General features: G+C 33.8%; 1 protein-coding gene across 3 annotated transcripts; it reads left to right on the top strand.

The window, feature by feature from the left end:
- Window positions 1-886: 886 nt before the first annotated feature.
- On the top strand, window positions 887-5,355 carry LOC105783653 (calcium/calmodulin-regulated receptor-like kinase 1). 3 transcript variants are annotated; one of them, XM_012609226.2, is made up of 8 exons: window positions 887-1,044; window positions 1,795-2,161; window positions 2,708-2,861; window positions 3,448-3,574; window positions 4,011-4,114; window positions 4,250-4,321; window positions 4,497-4,700; window positions 4,778-5,355. In XM_012609226.2, the coding sequence occupies exons 2-8, from the start codon at window positions 1,848-1,850 to the stop codon at window positions 5,111-5,113; spliced, it is 1,311 nt and encodes a 436-aa protein (XP_012464680.1). In that variant the 5' UTR covers window positions 887-1,044; window positions 1,795-1,847; the 3' UTR covers window positions 5,114-5,355. The 3 variants fall into 3 exon arrangements, with proteins under 3 accessions (XP_012464680.1, XP_012464681.1, XP_052482794.1); XM_012609227.2 differs by having other exon boundaries at window positions 890-1,079; XM_052626834.1 differs by having other exon boundaries at window positions 891-1,079; window positions 4,029-4,114.
- The last annotated feature ends 15,198 nt before the right edge of the window (window positions 5,356-20,553 follow it).

The raw sequence follows: 20,553 nt of genomic DNA, 5'->3' as shown, positions 1-20,553 counted from the left end.
TATAGCTTAGCCATAATAATTTATGGTGACTCATTAAAATTTTATCTCCATTACTTTAAACAAAATTTCTAATCCGTCCTTAATTTAACTCAAATATCATAATCATAACATAAAAACCGAACCTGTTATTTTGATAAGATGTGAGCTTGACCTATTTTTTATTATTATTTTCTAAAATTCCAGTAGAATTTAGGTGTGTTAGGTTGAGAGGTAACCTATATCAGTTTATGAGCAACTCTCATAAATCAACATCTACTTCCATTCTTTTTTGGCAAAATTATTTACTTTCTGAATTTACATTTTAAAATAATTTAGATTAAAGTTTGTACCATTAAGCTTAATATTATCTTTTGTTACATCTAATACTTTGCTTCCATCTTTTAAACATTTTTATTTTGCTCTTACATCTTTATTTTTAACGTTTTACTTAATAAGATATCTCTAATTGAGTTAGTGTTATGAGTCAATCATATATCGATTTGATTATGAAAATTCGATAATGTTATTTCTTAATTAAAATAAATTATGTTATTTGAGTGTACTTTAATTTTTTTATTTTCACAAAAATCAATAAAATATGCATATAAGTAATTGAAAATATATATATGTATATGAATATTTACTGCAGGATAAATTAAAGAGTAAATTATTTATTTTATTAAAATTTTATTGTTAAAATTGATATTTATATGTTATCATGAGATACATATATGCGTATGTTGCAGTTAAGTGCAAAATTAATTAATTAATTTTTTAAAATAAAAAAATAAAAGGTATTTATAGTAGTTTTATCTAGTATGAATGTATGTATATCACTGTTATCCAATCAATTAAGAGTATTAATGTATCTATAAAATAAAAATATACACTCCGTATATAATTCCATTCCATATATGTTTTTTTCAACTTTCAGAAACCTCTCTTCCCAGACCTCAAACCTCAGATTCTTTCTTTGAAATTCCACTCAAAGAATCTTAGCCACATTTTCATTGCTGTTTTTCTCTTTTATTCCTTGCTCCAAAGAAACCATGTAACTGAAGAGATGTATGGTTATTTTTTCTTTGTATATATTGATATAGGTACGCTTTAAAGTTGATGTTTTTGGTTTATTTCTTCATCAATGTATTTCATTTTACCTTTTCCATCGGAAACAAATTCTGGGTCTTTTTCGTATCTGGGCAACGTTTCATGTTTTTCATGGGTTAAAACTTTTCTGGGTCGTTCTTTTTTCTTGCTTTGTACTCTGTCTGTTTGGTTGGTGTGAAAGCTTGGGAAAAAGAAACTGTTAACTGAAAGGAAAGTGGAGATACTTGTTGGTTTACTCAAGCTTTTCGTTTTCTTGAATCTCTTTTGGAGTTTGTAAACTTTTTCTTTTTTTTTTCTTTGTATCCAAACAGATCAATTAGTAATTCTTGTGCCATAATCCATAATCAACTGAAAGTTTCAGTTTTTTATTCATAAACGTATAATTAATAAGTTTCTGAATGATGCTAACCAGATCAAGTATATGTGCTTCACAAGCTTTAATCAAAATTTCTTTTTTCTTTTCAATATGTGAATCTTTTAGGATAAGACTATTCAGATAGAAGGCTGAAAATTTGGTCATGTATCTCAATTTTGACTTTTATTTTATTTGCTATATCAAAAACTGACATTGAAGTTCTAAACTTGACCTTCTAGATTCGGTAAAATTAACGTTCTTTGACTCAGTATTGTGTTACAGTTTTTTTTTTTTTGGTCAAATTGTTGATGGTTTAGAAGTGGCTTAGTTTGACCCCAGAATTGTATTTGCAGTTGTTTCAATGGATTCCAGGCCTGAATAGCAAATAACAAAAGAGAAAGTGGAGATGAGGGGGGAGTCATCTGGTTTGATTATTGGGATTTCTATAGGAGTGGTAATTGGTGTGCTTTTAGCTATTTCTGCATTGTTTTGTATTAGATATCATAGAAGGAGATCCCAGATAGGAAACAGCAGTTCCAGGAGAGCTTCAACTATTCCTATAAGGGCTAATGGAGCTGATTCTTGTACTATATTATCCAATTCAACTATCGGTCCCGATTCACCTGTGAAATCTGGAAGAAATGGAATGTCTGTGTGGATTGAAGGGTTTAGAAGGAGTAATGTTGTCTCTGCGTCTGGAATACTTGAATATTCGTACAAGTATGTTTCTTCGAAACTTCTTGAATTATGCATCACAATGGTTTGTTTTGATTGGTATTTGCAAATATTTTTCTTTATTTTTATATGTGATTATGATTCAACAGTGCTGAGTTGGTGATTGGATTATGTTGTTTTCCATTTGAAGGATTAATGATAGGCAATGGAAAATTATTTTTGTACTTCACTATGGAATCTAATTTGCTTAAATTGATTGCTTAGTTTTATATATGATATCATGATATGAACTTTTCAAGGTTCTCCAGCTCTGGAATCTGTGAAGTAGTTTGTTTTCAGTAAATGAGGGCATTCTGGATGAGACAATAACTGGATTATCGCATTTCAATATCTTTTTAATATCACACAATTAGTATCTCGAAAATCATTCTAATGGCTTGAAATTAAGAATATGTTTGAGCACCTAATCCTTTATTCATGTTATAGCAAACTAGTTCCCAGAGTTGGATGGTTTATGGCTTGAATATCTGAAAATTGATTTTTCCATGATCTTTTCTCTTTGCTAATCCGTTGATGGCGTTATTCGTACAGAGATTTGCAAAAAGCAACCTATAATTTTACAACACTAATAGGACAAGGAGCTTTTGGTCCAGTTTATAAAGCTCAGATGTCAACAGGTGAGACTGTCGCTGTAAAAGTGCTTGCTACTGATTCTAAGCAAGGGGAGAAAGAGTTCCAGACAGAGGTAGCGATGGTTAATAGTTAATATTTCACTCTCATTGGCATCTTTCAATGGCAAGATATATCTATTCTGTATTAAAAATTGCAGAAGCATTTGTACAATAGGATTATTATTGGCTTTTACAAGATACTTCCACTTTAGCATCTTTTTGTTGTAATCATCACCCATCATGCTTTCTAGTTTCTTATGAACTAAATACAAGTCGCCATCTGAGGAAGAATATTAGTACTAACATCTATTTCCACTCTTTCTATAAGAAAAAAACCAGAAGAGAAGCAGACTAGGGATTGATGATAGTTACAGGGTTTTTCTTTTAGGTGAATAAGGTAAATGAAACAGTGATGCATGGAACATCATATTGAATTAAAAAATCCTCATCAAATGCATTTGAATTTTGACCACATGAAATCCAGGGAAAACTTGCTTAGTCAATTATAATCATGCACAACCCTTTACCCAACTTATTTTTTGCCCTTTTTAATGTGCCTTTATTGCTGGCATTTCTGTGTGTATGTGTGCTTTTTGTCCCTTTTTTGTACTTTTCTGCAATTTCAAACTCGTTTAATGTTTCACCCTCAAAACGTTTCAGGTTATGTTGTTAGGAAGGTTGCATCATAGAAACCTTGTAAATTTGGTTGGATATTGCGCAGAAAAGGGTCAGCATATGCTTGTCTATGTATATATGAGTAAAGGCAGCTTGGCTTCTCATTTGTACAGTAAGTTGTCTCAATTTTCGATAGAAGATCAGTATATTTTTTATGAATGACCAGAACTGAAATATTGTATTATAGACTTGTGTATAGGCTGATTTTGCTCTTCTCTCAGTTAACCTTGTTTTTGTGGATCTTTGGCATTCAATATTTTCTGTCACTTGTATTTTCTGCTCTTCTTCCTGTTGAATTTATGTGCTCCACTTTACTAAAACAAAAGTTCATCTTTTTGTGTTTAGTTCGTCAATTCATTGAATATCATTCCAATGCTAAAAACTGTGTTAATGAGCTGGCCAACCTTGCTAGTTGTACACTGTCATTACTGCGAATGCTTTACATGCTTAGATTATGCAAATAAGTGACATGGTTAAAACAAGTATGCATGACAATCAATTTGTTGCCTGCACTTTGAAAATTCAAGCATGTGCCCAATTAGAAACAGCCTCCCGTCTTTGTGCAGGTGAAAATCATGAACCTCTGAGCTGGAATTTGAGGGTTTATATCGCTTTAGATGTAGCAAGGGGCTTGGAATATCTTCATGATGGGGTAATATTTCTTCTTATTCGGACTATAGATGGACCTGTCTGTGTTTGCAGGCATGTATCTGCAGATTCATGTGCATGCATTTTATGCTTCTCGACTTCGTATGCATTTATAAATTTATTCATATTTCTTTTTCAGGCAGTTCCTCCTGTAATACACCGCGACATCAAGTCATCCAATATCCTGTTGGACCAGTCCATGAGAGCTAGGGTATGTTCTTTGTGCTTGTTATATATTTCATGGAAATCTGTTGAAAATCTATTTGTTTTTGCTTGGGTAAACCTTTGATGTTACAACTAACTTTTAGTTTCTGAAATATTGTTATATTTATGCACATTAACGAAATATATATGGTTTAATCTTATGGAACTGTCATTTCAAGCAGGTAGCTGATTTTGGGCTTTCAAGAGAAGAGATGGTAGACAAACATGCAGCTAACATACGAGGAACTTTCGGATATCTTGATCCAGAGTATATATCAACAAGGACCTTTACGAAGAAAAGTGATGTTTATAGCTTTGGGGTATTGCTATTTGAACTCATAGCTGGCAGAAACCCTTTACAGGGTCTCATGGAATATGTTGAGCTAGTAAGATCTCTCTTTCACTTTCTCTCGTATAACTTGATTCTTTTATGTTCTGAATATAATAATGATACGACAAGCAGGCAGCTATGAGTACCGAAGAGAAAGATGGGTGGGAGGAAATTGCGGATTCCCGATTGGACGGGAAATTCGACGTGCAAGAGCTCAATGAAGTAGCAGCTCTTGCATATAAATGTGTCAACCGTGTTCCTAAAAAACGGCCTTCGATGAGGGACATTGTGCAAGTGCTAACACGAATCCTCAAAACAAGACACATCAAGAAGCATCAGATGTCTTTATCTGTCGCCACTGCAGGTGAGGTCCCGGTTGACCTAGAGCAAGGAGAAACTAAGATTCCGATAACCGTACACCAGAGAGACGAGTCCATGGATAGTGCAACTGACACATTCGAAATGTAGTCAGCATTTCATAAATTGTTAAAAATTGTCACGGTTTGATTTTTGCCATGTGACATAATTCGGATGTAAAGGAGCTAAAGCACACGCCAGGTTTGATTATAGCATTTGAGTTGTGTTTAGGGTTAAAAAACCATCGTTTTGTAATTTGGTGTAACATATATAGGTTTCTTCCTTCATTTTGCTGATTTAATTTTGTATACTGATACTTTAGAAATGAAATTATAAATCATGTCTTTTGAAAAGTGTTTTTATTTTTTATTATTATATAAATTTCAAACTAATATTAATATAATTAAAAGCCCAATTTAATACCTCACATACTCAATTAATCATTTCTAGTTGTTCAGAAAAAATAATATGGTAAGTGTAAAGAGGAAATATGACCAATATTAACATTATGATGGAAGTATTGAACATGAATATTGATAATTCCTCTTATGGATGCACCAAAGTCCAAAACAAAATACAGACCATAAACCCAAGGCTTGATCCAAAAGAAAACCTAGCTACCAACTTAGCGGTAAAAATTAATTATCCTTATCATATTTTATAATTCACATCAACATATATTTGTTTCAATTCACTGGATATCGCTTGATAAGTATCATATCGAGTTATTAGGATTTATGCATAGTTTATGAATAAATAAATATTTAAATATGATTATTTTATATTTTTTCAGACTGTTTTTAATGGTTTTGCATTTAAATTAAAATGACTAAACAAATTTTGATTAATTGGTTACCTAAAATTTGACTAATATTAAGCTGGTTAAATTGTAATGTAAAAATATAATTATATTAGTAAGTAAACTAAATTGTGCAGAGTCTATAGGTCAATTGAACAAATGTCTCATGTTAGAACTATTATGTGGTCTTTAAGTTCAATTGGGGAGATAATTTGTCTTAGCTATTAGAGTTTGTTGAAAAAAATAGATTTTTTGGAAGCTTTGAGGCATATTCTCGATTAGTAAAGGTTGAGATTTGAATCATAAAATTATGATTTTATATTCTACCCCATGAGACCTTTTCAACGGTATATCATATGCTCAAAATAGTTGAGTAATGAATGAGAAATTGATACTCAAAGTAAGCCACTTGTGAATTATGTTGACGAAAATGGAAAGCTTAGTCCCACATTGGTTAGATATCAAGTGTGGAATATGTTTATATATATGAACCAACTTATTAATTATTAAATGACTAAACTAATGCTCTTCTTTGCGTGCAGGGGGTGTAGATCCAAACTTATTGGGGTTAGGAGCTTACTTACACGGTGTGAAATGTTTGGGTTTGCGGTTATTTTAGTATATATTGTTCTAGTTCGATCTTGTGATTTAAATCAATATTTTATATTACTGTTTATTTCACTAACGTGTGTACAACAGAGTTATATTAACTCCCAAAAATAAAGTTATAGATATGATTGTTTTGACTGACAATATATCAAATATGACTCAAGTTCTATTTATCCTAGATCCTTTTATGAATTAATTCATACATGATGTGACTTATCTAAATCCTGAGTAAGTGGACGACTATGTGTGTATGACTCGTGTACTTCGATATTATCAAAACATGTGCTTACAAGATAATGGGTTGAAACTTAGTATGTTACGTACATGACTTATGTAACACCCTACATTTGACTCGAAAGTCAATCGGATACAAGACGCCATATTTGTTGCTGAAACAACTCAAACCAATCATAAATGCATAAACTTTTGCTTCAAACATGAGGTAAACGAAATGTTTCAATTAAAAGTCATTACAAGTGTTAAATGAACTCAAATAGGCCCACATATAATAAACATGTAATGCCATGTTTCAAGACATACTTCCCCTATTTTTGCTATTTCAACTTTGAAGTTTGAAGTCTCAAGACCTTAGTGCCTATGTCTTGAGGAAATAAACCACGTCTCGAGACATTGTGTTCAATATTTGAACTTTTACACCACGTTTGGTTCATTGAATGGAATAGGGTGGGAATGACACAAATCATTGATTGGAATAAGGTAGGAATGGAATAAACAATTATAATAACATTACACTGTTTGGTTGGTTGAATTAAGTGGCAGATCCAGAAATACGACTTAGGGGGACAAACTTATATTAGCATTGTCGACTATGTAAATTTCTAAAGGGTTTGGGGCACAAAATTTAAATTTTTAGGGGTTTAATGTAATAAAATTCATCTTAAAAGGGGTGCTATGTAAATTTTTAAAAGCTAGGGGGTGGTGGCCCGCACCTGCCCCATTGTATCTGCCAGTGGTTGAATTATTAGTAAAGAACATACAAGTGAAACAAGGCATAGCAAGTCACATATATGGACAAAAAAGTAAATGGTAAATAGAGAATTAACACTAAAAAGAGAGGAAAAACATTTCCAAAACATAAAAAAAATAGTAGTTTTAGTAGTGGACCCGAGTCAACAATAAGAAAAACATAAAAAAAATTAAATGACTAACCGCATAAAAATCAACCAAAACCAACATAAAAAAACAACTTTCTATTGGAATTAACAATGAGAAAAATATAAAATAAATAAATGAAACTATCACATTTTGCAAATCATTACCAAAAGTAATCAACCATGACAAATAGTAGTTTCAGTAATGGATCTCATTATAAATAACTTTCTATAGCAAATACGTTGTTTCACTAATTTTGAAGCATGACAACAACATATAACTAACTAGCATCACAATAATATTGAACTATTATGTGTAAATTGATTTCCCAAATTCTACTAATAAAACTATCGAGACATCTAAATACCTCTTTCCCATTAAGAAATGGCACACTGGTAGGTTGAGGGTATATCCCTCAACTGATGAAAATGCCAGTATCAAGACCCTGTAAAGCTCAAAACTTGTATTAACTCTACAATAGTTAAGAAATAAGACAAAAAAGGATGAAAAAATATGAAAGAAACTGTGGAAGTTCCAATTTTTACTCCCAAATTTGGCTTTTTCAAGAAGATTTTCCCTTTGTTTTTATTAAGAATAATTTTTTAATATTATTTTTAATACTATAAAAATATTGGAGGGCCTACTTCATTTTTTGGGAGGGCCATAGTATGGGGGAAATTGAAAAGTCTTAAACCTTAGAGAGGAATTGAAAAGTCTTAGACCTTGGAGGGGCCATGGCCCCCTAGGTCTCTTAATGGCTTCGCCACTATAGTGAATACACAACCAAACATGTTAGTTTTGATATTTTATGTCTTGGGACATGCACTTAGAAATGCATGAATTACATGGAAATGTTCTTAAAGTTTAAAGACATGTTCTTGACGTCTCAAGATGCAAGCCTAAAATTTTAGAAAATAAACATTTCAAGTCATGCAAACATGTTCTTAAATGTCTCTAAACAATACCAACATGCAATCAATTCATGCAAACATATTTTTCATATCAAAACAAGTTAAAAACATGCAATTTCAAAGCTATTAACACTTTAGATCAAGAAGTCACTAGGTAAGTAAAATGGGAATTTTAACAACAAGCATCTAGCATGAGAAATCACATTAAATATCCAATATAAAGATGGTCAACAATCCCCAAATATTACCAAAACATACCAGATATGTCAATCATCTCAAAACAACATAGAAATTAGTTTAAAGACATGAAAAATCCATTTAGTGATTTAAGTGCATTCCAAAGACCAAAAGTTTGAAAAGCAAAATTACAAAACTCAAGAGATGAGTTGAAACTTGATCCTTGGATGCAAATAAATGTCCAAAAAAATCAAGTTATACATGCTATCTACGTACAGAAAAAAACATCCTCACATTGAGCTTCTATAAGCTCAATGGTGCTGACCAAACCAATTCCATAACATATATCCAATAAGAATTAAATGTGCTACAATATTAACATAACATCAATTAAAACATGCTTAAAATAATCTATCACACCCTCACTTGGTGAACTGGTATGTTTGGAAGGTTGTATTGGTGAAACCACCTAAGTCACAAGATTTAGACTAGTTGGCGTTGGCGAATTCCCTAGCGAAGTATTTCGTTGAGTTCACCAAGCTTGTGGACTCTCATTTCGTAGTTGGCGAGTTCTTTGTTTGGCGGATCCTCCTGCTAATAAGTCTTCCACTTGTGTTTTGTGTTACTGTAAACGTATTAGTTATGTTAGAAAGCATAGTGAGTGAGACACATATAAGTCATGTAGCATCCTAGTGGAGGCAACATGTTAATAACTAGGACACCTGAAGAACCTTGTAGGATGTGATTAATTAATAGAAATGTGAGTGCATGAGTATTGATTAGAGAACCTACTTAGAGTGGGATTTGGATTAGAGTTGACTATAAATAGGACAACCCGGTAGTGGAGAGAAGACTTTTATTTTCATCTTCTCTACACAACTTCGTTGTCATCGAAGAAAAACTCAAAAGTGTTCTTCGTTATTAACAGAGGAACTGATCATTAAGCTTGTCGAAGCTACCTTCTTTAAGTTGTCTACTGGTAAACTCTTAAATCCTTCTTTGAGTTTTTACCAGAAAATAATATGTAGTTGTATGAGCTATTCATTAGGGTTTTTATCTAAAATACTGGACATGAAGAAAACTTCATTCTGGAAATTGTTTGCATGTTTTCTAATTTTTACTATTATGTTGAATTTCAGTTTGTTTGTATTTAAAAGTGTTATTTGATTTTTTTAGCTAAAGAAACGGGAGAAGGTCCTAGTACAAAGGGAAAAAAATCTATCGATAGATAAAACCCTGTGTGAAGGTTTCTGGTGAGTTCCTTTGTACTCTGTGTTTGTTAATTGTATCAACATGTTTAAACTATCCTATTGTTTACTTAGGTGAGTTATCCTAACTTCTGCATTAAGGTCGATGTCTTGGGGCGGAAGCACTTATACTGAGGGGTCATCAACCTATACCAGTTGGCAATCCAATGTAAAATTTGTCGAGCAAATGGGGTATAGAGGAATTGATGACTTACTCTTTATGATCGAGTCCAGAGAGGGTACATTGAACCCTTCGGTTAAAGATGACAATGAATGTGCAGTTGAGGAAGAAGATGCAGTCAAGGAAGAAGGGGCAACAGATGTTGTTGACGGAACAAAGTCAATCTCTAATCCAATTCGACAGTACGATTAAAATGGTTTAGAAGTAGTACTTTTTTTGAACCAGAATAGGTTCCAATTGAACCAAAACTTTACGATTCTGACAATGATAGTTCGGACAATGCTCCAAATTTAAATCTATGATTCAGGGCATATGAACATTTACCCCACATGACCAACATCGACATTTTCACCAATGGTGGTTTAGAGTTTTGACAGCTCTCGCACAGAACACCTGGCTATGCAAACTCATTGTTAGATGTCTAGGTACTAGAAGTTGGCATGGAGTACCCCGGTAAAGATTTTTTTCTTGCTGCACTGAAGCGGTACAACTTCAAGAATGGCTTGAACTATCATATTATAAAATTTCATTCGGAGAAATTCGAGAGAAAGTGTGCAATGCGCGATGGGAGGTGCAAATGGAAAATCATGGTATTTTTTCAAAAGAAGACGAGCTTGTGGATGATAAAGAAGTATTATGTTCCACATACTTGTGTTGCAGCAGGTGTGTAATGTGATCACCCAAATTTCTAACATAATGTAACTTGATCAGGGTCTTCGTTTTTTCTAATTACATAACTTTAAATCGTAATTTGTAGGTGTAAGTCAGGACCATCTGAAGCTAGACTTCAACTTGATATCTAACATAATAGCAGGTGTGTAATGTGATCACCCAAATTCCTAACATAATGTAACTTGATCAGGGTCTTCGTTTTTTCTAATTACATAACTTTAAATCGTAATTTGTAGGTGTAAGTCAGGACCATCCGAAGCTAGACTTCAACTTGATATCTAACATAATTCTACCTATGGTGAAAGTGAGTTCCAAGATTCTCATCCTTGTGTTAATTGACAACATCCTTAGCCAGTACGATTACACGCCATCGTACTATAAGACATGGGTCACAAAACAAAAGGTTATGGATAAGTTGCATTACGGCTAGAACAGGTTGTATAATGATTTGTGGCAATGGTGTCAAGTAATTGATTGGTATGTACCAAGTTTCGTAACCAATTTGGAAACACACCTAGCATACTTTAGCGATCGTCTAGTCATTAGGAAAAAATAGAAAGGGTTTTCGTCTACCTCCCAAGCATATGGCAGGCTTATAGGGCGCTGGTCTCCACCAATTCTTTTGGACATTTGATCAATACAAGGAAGCTTTTTGACACTGTAAGAATTTGGTGCAAATTGACAGCACTTGGCTATATGGGAGGTATGAGCATCGATTGTTCATTGTTGTTGCCCAGGATGGTAATCGAAGGATTCTGCCGATTGCATTTGCAATAACTCCCTCTGAAAAGACAAATGGCTGGGATTTCTTCCTTAGCTGATTGTGCCATCATGTTTTCCTGCTACTCGATATATGTGTCATATCCAAAAGAGGAATCAGAATCTCGACCGCTATTAAACGGCATGGTAGCCTTTGGGATCGCACCTACCATAGGTATTGTATAAGGCATGTCAGCTTTAACTACCTCTTATAATGACCTTCAAAAAGTGAACGAGATTAATGCATTGACATGAGTACGTAATTTTCACTATTTCTGTAATCATGCTAAACCATATATAGAGTATACTGTTTGCATTCATGGGTATATTTTTCTCGATAGGGTACGAGCTCGTCCAACATCATTTCCATGAGATGTTGGATAACTTGCACCCGTCAACAACACTGGTGAAAACTACCTCACCAATATACCATTCATACAGTGGACGCAATCGTATGACAAGGGTATATGGTACGTGATGTGAGCACGCTTGGGGCACCCGCGAATTCAACTTTCGGTCCTCTCAAGCTCCTTAAAGGCCCCATAACTCGAGCCCGAGCCAAACAACTCCAAGTGTTTTAGCTTTATTGATTCAATTTTGGACTGAGACTCAACTCGATGAAGATGGAAAAGCTTGGGTCAATGTTTTAGAGAAACCTTGCACCTTAATGCAAGCTGATTTCAGCTCGGTTCAGCTCACATGAGCTTAATTTAGCTCGTTTGAGCTTGGTTTAAGTTTATTTCAGCTCATTTATTTTAATGTTTGAATAAATTAAGTATTTTATTAACTTAGTTTAAATTACTACAGCTCATAATTATGTCTTGACTTATTACATGCTTTAAATGTGTCTTAGCCGAATTTAATATGTCTTGTTCAAGACTTTATTAAATTTGTCTAATTTAATTTATGTGTTAATTAGTGTGTCTAAATTATATTAATGTTTGATTCAGCTGAATTATATGTGATTTAATTTTGGTTCATGTGTTTTTGTAGGTGAGCCGAATTTGGAGAGTAATTAAACAATGTTCATGTATGTTAGGTTCAATGTATGGGACGGTGCATGTAAGGCCTCTTCCAATGAATGGTGGCTGATCCATTTGGCTCTCCAAGGCACCTATTTGGCCAAAAGGTGTCTAGCAACTTAAAGCCCAAGCTTGGCCGATTGTCTTCCCAAGGCAGCATTTAAGCCATTCACGCCTTAATTTGACCAATCAGCTTCTATACATGCATGGGTGGAGTCATGAACGTCCAAGGGGGGAAATAATACCTTATTCCAGCACATTGAATGAATAATGTGTATGCACAAATGGGATGACGAATTTACAAAGGTACATGCTACCTTTCATGAACCAGCCCATCATCAATGCTTCAATTAAGGCCTTGGCTGAACCTAGACAAGTGCTTTGCACTCTTCAAGCTTCCAAATTCATTCAAGTTCATTTGCTTAAGCATGAAGCTGCCTCTTGAAGTCCCATTCAGCTAAATCTTGCTCCAGCTCTTTAATGGTTTATTCTAGATAATTCTAGCTCATTCTAGCAGAAATTGCTAGGCATTAAGCTTTTGAATTTGTCCATTCGGCTACCTCTAGCTAAGTAGTATAAATAGTTAATTGATTTCAGTTGTAAAGGACTTTTGGTTAGACTTTTGAACTTTGACAAAAATTTTATGAACATTTTGTTCTAGAGTGAGTTTACCTCATCTTTTATTTCGTACAAGTCTTGTTTGACTTATCCAGTGTTGCTAGTGGCGTCTTCCAACTTGTTTTGAACTTATCACCGTAACTGGTGTGGCGTTCATCCTACTATTCCCATTCGACCACCTTAACCATATAAGAACCGGGGTGACACTTTCTTTTGTTTTGAATTGTTCTTGTGTTAAGTTCGTTTTCCATTTCCATCTTCCAAATTTCGTATCCCACCTTAAGCCATATAAGTCCCGGGGAAATACTCTTTATAGTATTGAATCGTTCTTGAAGCTTAAGTTCACATATCCGTTCCATCTTTCTATCCAATATTTACTTTTTTTTCATTCTTAAACCGACCCTACTATCCCTTATAAACCTACCATCACCTCAGCCAACTTTAAAACCATTTTTGAAAACTTCCGCAACCCTTAGCCTAAATTATCCCTTTCAACAACTCAATCTTCTTATCATTGACGAACGGGAAAACTAAAGTGACTCGACTCTACATCATCGAGCCGGATCGCATCATTTGGTATCAGAGCTAGAAAACAATGAGCGCTGAAGATTGAATCAAGCCGGAGTAGGTTTGCAGAAAAAAATTTCAAGTTGTAATTTATTTCTCTTGTATTTAGCATATTATTGTATTGAAGTATAAAAAAATTTAAAAAATAAGAAATTATAAAAAAGAAGAAGAAGAAAATATACGAGTAAAAAAATATAAAAAAGGTGTTGAAAGTTTGTGACTGTTTTTCAGTTATTTCTACTCCGATCATCAAGTTCCTCCTCTTACCATTATTTTCCCAACACTAACGCCACACTCAAACCCTAAATTTTCTTTTGGTTTAACCTACCTACACCCGAAACATCTCATCATTTGAAACCAATTTGAAACTGACCCGAAGCAAGCAAATAGGTCTTTTGAGACGAAATATGAAATTGTGAGACGAAGTCGAGTGGAAAAAGGCAAAGAGAGTGTAAGCGTAAAAGAGTGCTAAGAAAAAGCCTTAAAACAAGTGTAAACACGAGAGTGAGTGATAATCCTTATTTTCTTTCCGAATGTCCTTGTGAGATTTTTTTTTGGTGAGGTATTTAATTTTCTGCTTTTGTTCTTTTAACATTTCTTCTTTTCAGTAAATAATCATGTCTCGAGAATAATTTTCAGCCGATGAATTTTAATATTTATTGAAAGAAATGGAGAACATGCTCGACCAAAAAATTAAGCCCATTCAAGATAAGCTAGAACCTCAAGCAACATCCCGACGGAAGTAAATCCCACCAAGTCGAAAAACGGAGTCACGATCATCACGATGACACATTTTCGATGACTATTTGAGAATAGATTCTTATTGGGGTTCCTAATCGTTAAGGAATTCGAGACATAGAGGAGAAAGCTTCAAGTCTGAAATCTTTCGAGGTGACAAACGAGAAAGTACGAGTTATTCTTCGTATGCCTCAAAGAAGTCCTTTCCGGAGAATCATTCACGAAGACTTGATCGAGATACCTATGAGAATACTTCCTCTTTCTTTGAGCAAAACACTTATCTTTTTGATTCTTTTGTATCATTCTCATGTTGTAATGAAAAAGAAAAAGAGATTGAAAAAGAGAAAAAAATTGAAAGAGAGAAAAGAATCGAAAAAGATTATGAAAAAGAAAATGAAAAAGAAAGTGAAAACGAAAGTGAGAGTGAGAAAAAGAAAGACGAAATTGAGATTGAACAAAAATGTGTAGAGAAAATTGAAAAAGAAAAAGAAACGAGAGAAAAAGAGACAAGCAAACAAGAAAAAGCGAGGAATCTGTTTACTAACCCAGATATGAAATTGTCTCGTTGTGTTTCTTTTCAGGTTTCTGAAAGATCAAAAACTAATTTTCAACTTCAATACCTTCTTGACGAGCAACGCTTTCGCATGACCGAAGAAAGTAGGGTTAAAGATGAAATCACACCACATGAGCCCAAAGGTAAGCGAGGTAAGGAAATTTTAACAACCGAGTCACGACAATCATGTTTGAAAGTTATCGATAACATTTTCAGTGACTTAGTTTTTAAAAGATTCCCTTATCTTCATCTGATTAGTTTCTATTCCTTAATTGTGGTTAATGAACTCGTTCCAAAAAAAAGTACAATGAGTTTTACTCTTAATTGGCATTGTGAAGTAAACTTTATTGATGTTGTTCGGTCTGATCGACAAACCATGAATTTAATCTTGCGTGATAATGATTTTTCACGAAAAACACATAATTTGTTTGAATATGATATTAACGTGTACCCACTAAAGTTTTTTGTGAAATTTTTGAATTTGTGCAAATCTATTTCGATGATGGGAAAGAGTTTTGATTGTTTGTTCTTGTGTATGCAAAAATCCTTCCGGTTTGACATGTTTGATTTGCTGAACCCTTTGCTACACTTTAGCATAAGTAATCAAACTCATGTTTTTAAACCCGAAATATGTTTTGATTCATTTTGCGGGAAAAACCAGCATCTTAAAGTTTGTGCGAATAATTTCTATTTGTTTGATACTTGGTTTTTGAATAAGGAAACGAGGATTGACAAATTTGATTTCAATTTAAATTTTTTCCTTACGCCATTTTGTGGTTGTACATGAAGTTCACATGTCATTCTAAAAAAGTTAACTCAACCACGAAGTTTCGACTACTCTATACCCCCGAGGAGCGAAGGTTTGTGTTGATCGAGCAAGGTAAAACGATATTTATTTTCTTGCTCATAAAGGTAAGACACTTGAAAGTCTTGAAATGTTTATGTTCTCCTCAGAAAGTGTTAAAAATCGTGTTGATGATTTAGCTTTTGTAAAACACTTAGATTGTGACGTGCGTAATTATTCTATTTTGCTTAATGATGATCTATCTGTTTTGGTTGTTGATAAAAAAGATTCTTGTTTTTGATCATCGTGATTTTTTTGGCAAGCGCGCGATTAAATGGAAATTACAGTGCCCAACTAAGTAAGACCATGAATCTTCTAATTCTTTTTGTTTCCCTATTTGTGATGCCTACGTACATATTTTGACTCATTACTCACATCTAGGCTATGATTTGTGGCAACCAAATGAGAATTTTGAATGTCTTACAACATATCTATTTTTTTCTATATCGTTTGAAGAGACATTGACAAGTAAGATATTTTGTTGGCATGATTGCAAACGTGGTATTTTGCATCTGTCCATTCGCATACGTTGCACTTGTTTTTGTTTTTATTATGCTTGGACTACAAGTTTATTTGCATTGCTTTTTGTTAACGCATGATTATAAATTTCAGATCACTCATTTGCCATTTGCCCCTTTCAACCAAGGCAAGTCGCGTGAATGCTTTCGAGTAAACCAATGGCTCGACTTGAGGACAAGTCATTCCGAAGAAGGGGGAATGATGTGAGCACGCCCAGGACGCCCGCGAATCAACTTTCGATCCTCTCGAGCTCCCTAAAGGCCCTATAACTCAAGCCCGAGCCAAATAACTCCAAGAAGCTATTTCGGATTTATTGATTCAATTTTAGACCGCGACTCAGCTCGATGAAGGTGGAAAAGCTTGGGTCAATGTTTTAGAGAAACCTTGCACCTTAGTGCAAGCTGATTTCAGCTCGGTTCAGCTCACATGAGCTTACTTTAGCTCGTTTGAGCTTGGTTTAAGTTTATTTCAACTCATTTATTTTAATGTTTGAATAAATTAAGTATTTTATTAACTTAGTTTAAATTACTACAGCTCATAATTATGTCTTGACTTTTTACATGCTTTAAATGTGTCTTAGCCGAATTTAATATGTCATGTTCAAGACTTTATTAAATTTGTCTAATTTAATTTATGTGTTAATTAGTGTGTCTAAATTATATTAATGTTTGATTCAGCTGAATTTTATGTGATTTAATTTTGGTTCATGTGTTTTTGTAGGTGAGCCAAATTTGGAGAGTAATTAAACAAGGTTCATGCATGTTAGGTTCAATGTATGGGACGGTGCATGTAAGGCCTCTTTCAATGAATGGTGGCTGATCCATTTGGCTCTCCAAGGCACCTATTTGGCCAAAAGGTGTCTAGCAACTTAAAGCCCAAGCTTGGTCGATTGTCTTCCTAAGGCAGCATTTAAGCCATTCACGCCTTAATTTGACCAATCAGCTTCTATACATGCATAGGTGGAGTCATGAACGTCCAAGGGGGGAAATAATACCTTATTCCAGCACATTGAATGAATAATGTGTATGCACAAATGGGATGACGAATTTACAAAGGTACATGCTACCTTTCATGAACCAGCCCATCATCAATGCTTCAATTAAGGCCTTGGCTGAACCTAGACAAGTGCTTTGCACTCTTCAAGCTTCCAAATTCATTCAAGTTCATTTGCTTAAGCATGAAGCTGCCTCTTGAAGTCCCATTCAGCTGAATCTTGCTCCAGCTCTTTAATGGTTTATTCTAGGTAATTCTAGCTCATTCTAGCCGAAATTGCTTAGGCATTAAGCTTCTAAATTTGTCCATTTGGCTACCTCTAGCTAAGTAGTATAAATAGTTAACTGATTTCAGTTGTAAAGGACTTTTGGTTAGACTTTTGAACTTTGAAAAAAATTTTATGAACATTTTGTTCTAAAATGAGTTTACCTCCTCTCTTATTTCATACAAGTCTTGTTTGACTTATCTAGCGTTGCTAGTGGCGTCTTCCAACTTGTTTTGAATTTATCACTGTAACTGGTGTGGTGTTCATCCTACTATTCCCATTCGACCACCTTAACCATATAAGAACCTGGGTGACACTTTCTTTAGTGTTGAATTATTCTTGTGTTAAGTTCGCTTTCCAGTTCCATCTTCCAAATTTCGTATCCCATCTTAAGCCATATAAGTCTTGGGGCAATATTCTTTATAGTATTGAATCATTCTTGAAGCTTGAGTTCACACCATCTTTCTATCCAATATTTACTTTTTTTTCATTCTTAAACCAAACCTACTATCCCTTATAAACCTACCATCACCTCAGCCAACTTTAAAACTATTTTTGAAAACTTCCGTAACCCTTAGCCTAAATTATCCCTTTTGACAACTCAATCTTCTCATCATTGACGAACGGGCAAACTAAAGTGGCTCGACTCTACATCATCTAGTCGGATCGCATCAATACGGGCACATGACAATGAACCAAGCTGAATGCATCAATTCCGTACTGAAGAGAACACGTAATTTGTCGATAACATTGATTGTCAAAGAAACATACTTTCGTCTGATTGCTTTATTTTCAAAGCGGGTGGTGACATATGTTGGGCAGTTAGAGGGTGATCACATTTGGTACGTGTATATCATGAAGGAAATTAGACGAAATGTAGAGAGAGTGAATACTATGTATGTAGTGTGTCACTCGTATTCAGACCTGAGATTTCGGGTCACGGAGTATGTTAGACTCGACCAAGACATGTAAGGAGTATCATACCATGTTGACCTACCAGAAGGGACGTGCGATTGTGGGAGATTTCAAGCACTTCGATTTCCATGCACACGTGTAATTGCTGCATATACTAATTTACGAATTGAGATGCCTTATACTAATAGTATGTACAATTGGAACGCATGTATAATGTAGGGAGATCTAAATTCTCACCCATCCTAGATGAAAGTATGTGGTCATTAATGTTTAGTGCCCCGTTCGAGTTGGCTCCAAACATGAACTTGCGTTATGTCCCGAAAGTTCGCTCGACTTCCACTCGGATGCGCACGAAGATGGATGTTCAGGAGAGAGATAATATATAGAGGTTATGCTGGTATTGTAGAAACCCAGGGCATATGAATGTAACATGTTTTGTATTGAGGGATTCATTGAGGCCTTAACATCGTTAACATTTTTTTTTTTGCAAAATAAAATTGATTACAATGCTTTCTTTTTTTGTACAAAATCTGTTCTTTTTTATTGCTTTCATTTGTATTTGCCACCGTCTACATTTATATGTTGGAAAAATTACTACTTGAAGCGCTATTTCAAGTACCAATTACAATTTCTCTGGCTTTTGAACTTTTACCATTTTTACGATAATAATTCGATAAAGGTACCTATCCAAAGTTACATATTTCATAACAAATATTATATATGGAAAATTACATATAATTACATTAGAATTTAATGAAGATAAATATGAGTTGCAACAGAAATATAAAAAAATGATAATTTTGTTATTGATGTCATTTATATTTACATCATAAAAAGTAAATGAAAAATACATCATTGGTGTCATCGGGCCGAATGCGTGCCACAGAACAGTGGCTAACGGTTATGTGTAAGATTTGTGTACAAGTGGTGATGTCGGCTCCTGCTTTTCATCATGATCATCGTCTTCATCTTTTTTGTCTTCACCTTGATCTTCGTACTCATCTTCATCTCCACTATCGTCTTCATCTTCATCTCCACCATTGGCTTCGACTTCGTCTCCATCCCCTTCATCCATGCTTGAGTGTGTAGGATCCAATTTGCAGCCCTTGAGCATACGAGACACATGTAAGAATTCCGCATCTTGCAGATAACCACAAATTTTGGTGTTTAGGCTCTTTGACAAATTATGTATAAACCTGTCCAAAACACGATCATCCGCCTATTTATATCGACAAAATAAAATAATTTAAAATATTTTAAAAATTAAAAAACTTCAAATTTAACTTAATTGAAAATAACGAAATTTAAAATTTCTTTTTACCATTATCGCTTGAGCGGCGGAAATGTGCTTGTCATCGAAACGAATCAGAGAGCTTGTCATTTGTGAAAATTTAATCAAAATGAATATATGAAATAATTAAATAAAACTATAGTATTTTAAAACAAAGTGTATAGGAAAATTTCAAACAAAAATTGAGAAAATTGAGAGAATTGAGAGTTTAGAGAGAGTTTGATTTGAGTGAAAAGAATAAAAAATGGCCTGGTATTTTTAGAAAAAAAAAACGGTTGGCCTTGTTAAATTTTTTTTATCATTGCTAATATTTAAAAAGCTGTTGGAGGAAAACGCACCTAGCTGGACCGGTTTCACACATTTTCTCCAAAAACGACCTATTTCCTTAATTAAAAAAAACATATTTTTCTAATTTAACCTAAGATTCTAAATTAGCAATAATTATAATTGCAGTCATCTAATAATTATATTCAAATAAAAAAGTTGAAATTTTAATTTTAAATTTATTAGAGATTTCTTTGATAATTGAGAGAGAAATGAGTCAAATTTTGATAGAGATTTGCACAAAGCACTTCGCAAGAATTTAATACTTCCAAATGTTGTATTGTTTACATATTTGATACCGTAAATTTAATTGAAGTACAAAAGAAATGTTATTAAATTGAATTATGTGATATTTTAACATAAAAAGAAAGTTTTTTCTTTACTTCTTCAATTTCACAAACTCAACATTTTATTGAGTTTGTGAAATCCCAATA

Source organism: Gossypium raimondii, chromosome 13, assembly GCF_025698545.1.
Source record: "Gossypium raimondii isolate GPD5lz chromosome 13, ASM2569854v1, whole genome shotgun sequence".
Classification (NCBI taxonomy): Eukaryota; Viridiplantae; Streptophyta; class Magnoliopsida; order Malvales; family Malvaceae; genus Gossypium; species Gossypium raimondii.
Note: the sequence above shows the minus strand (reverse complement) of the source record. Positions and strands in the feature narration are given on the sequence as shown.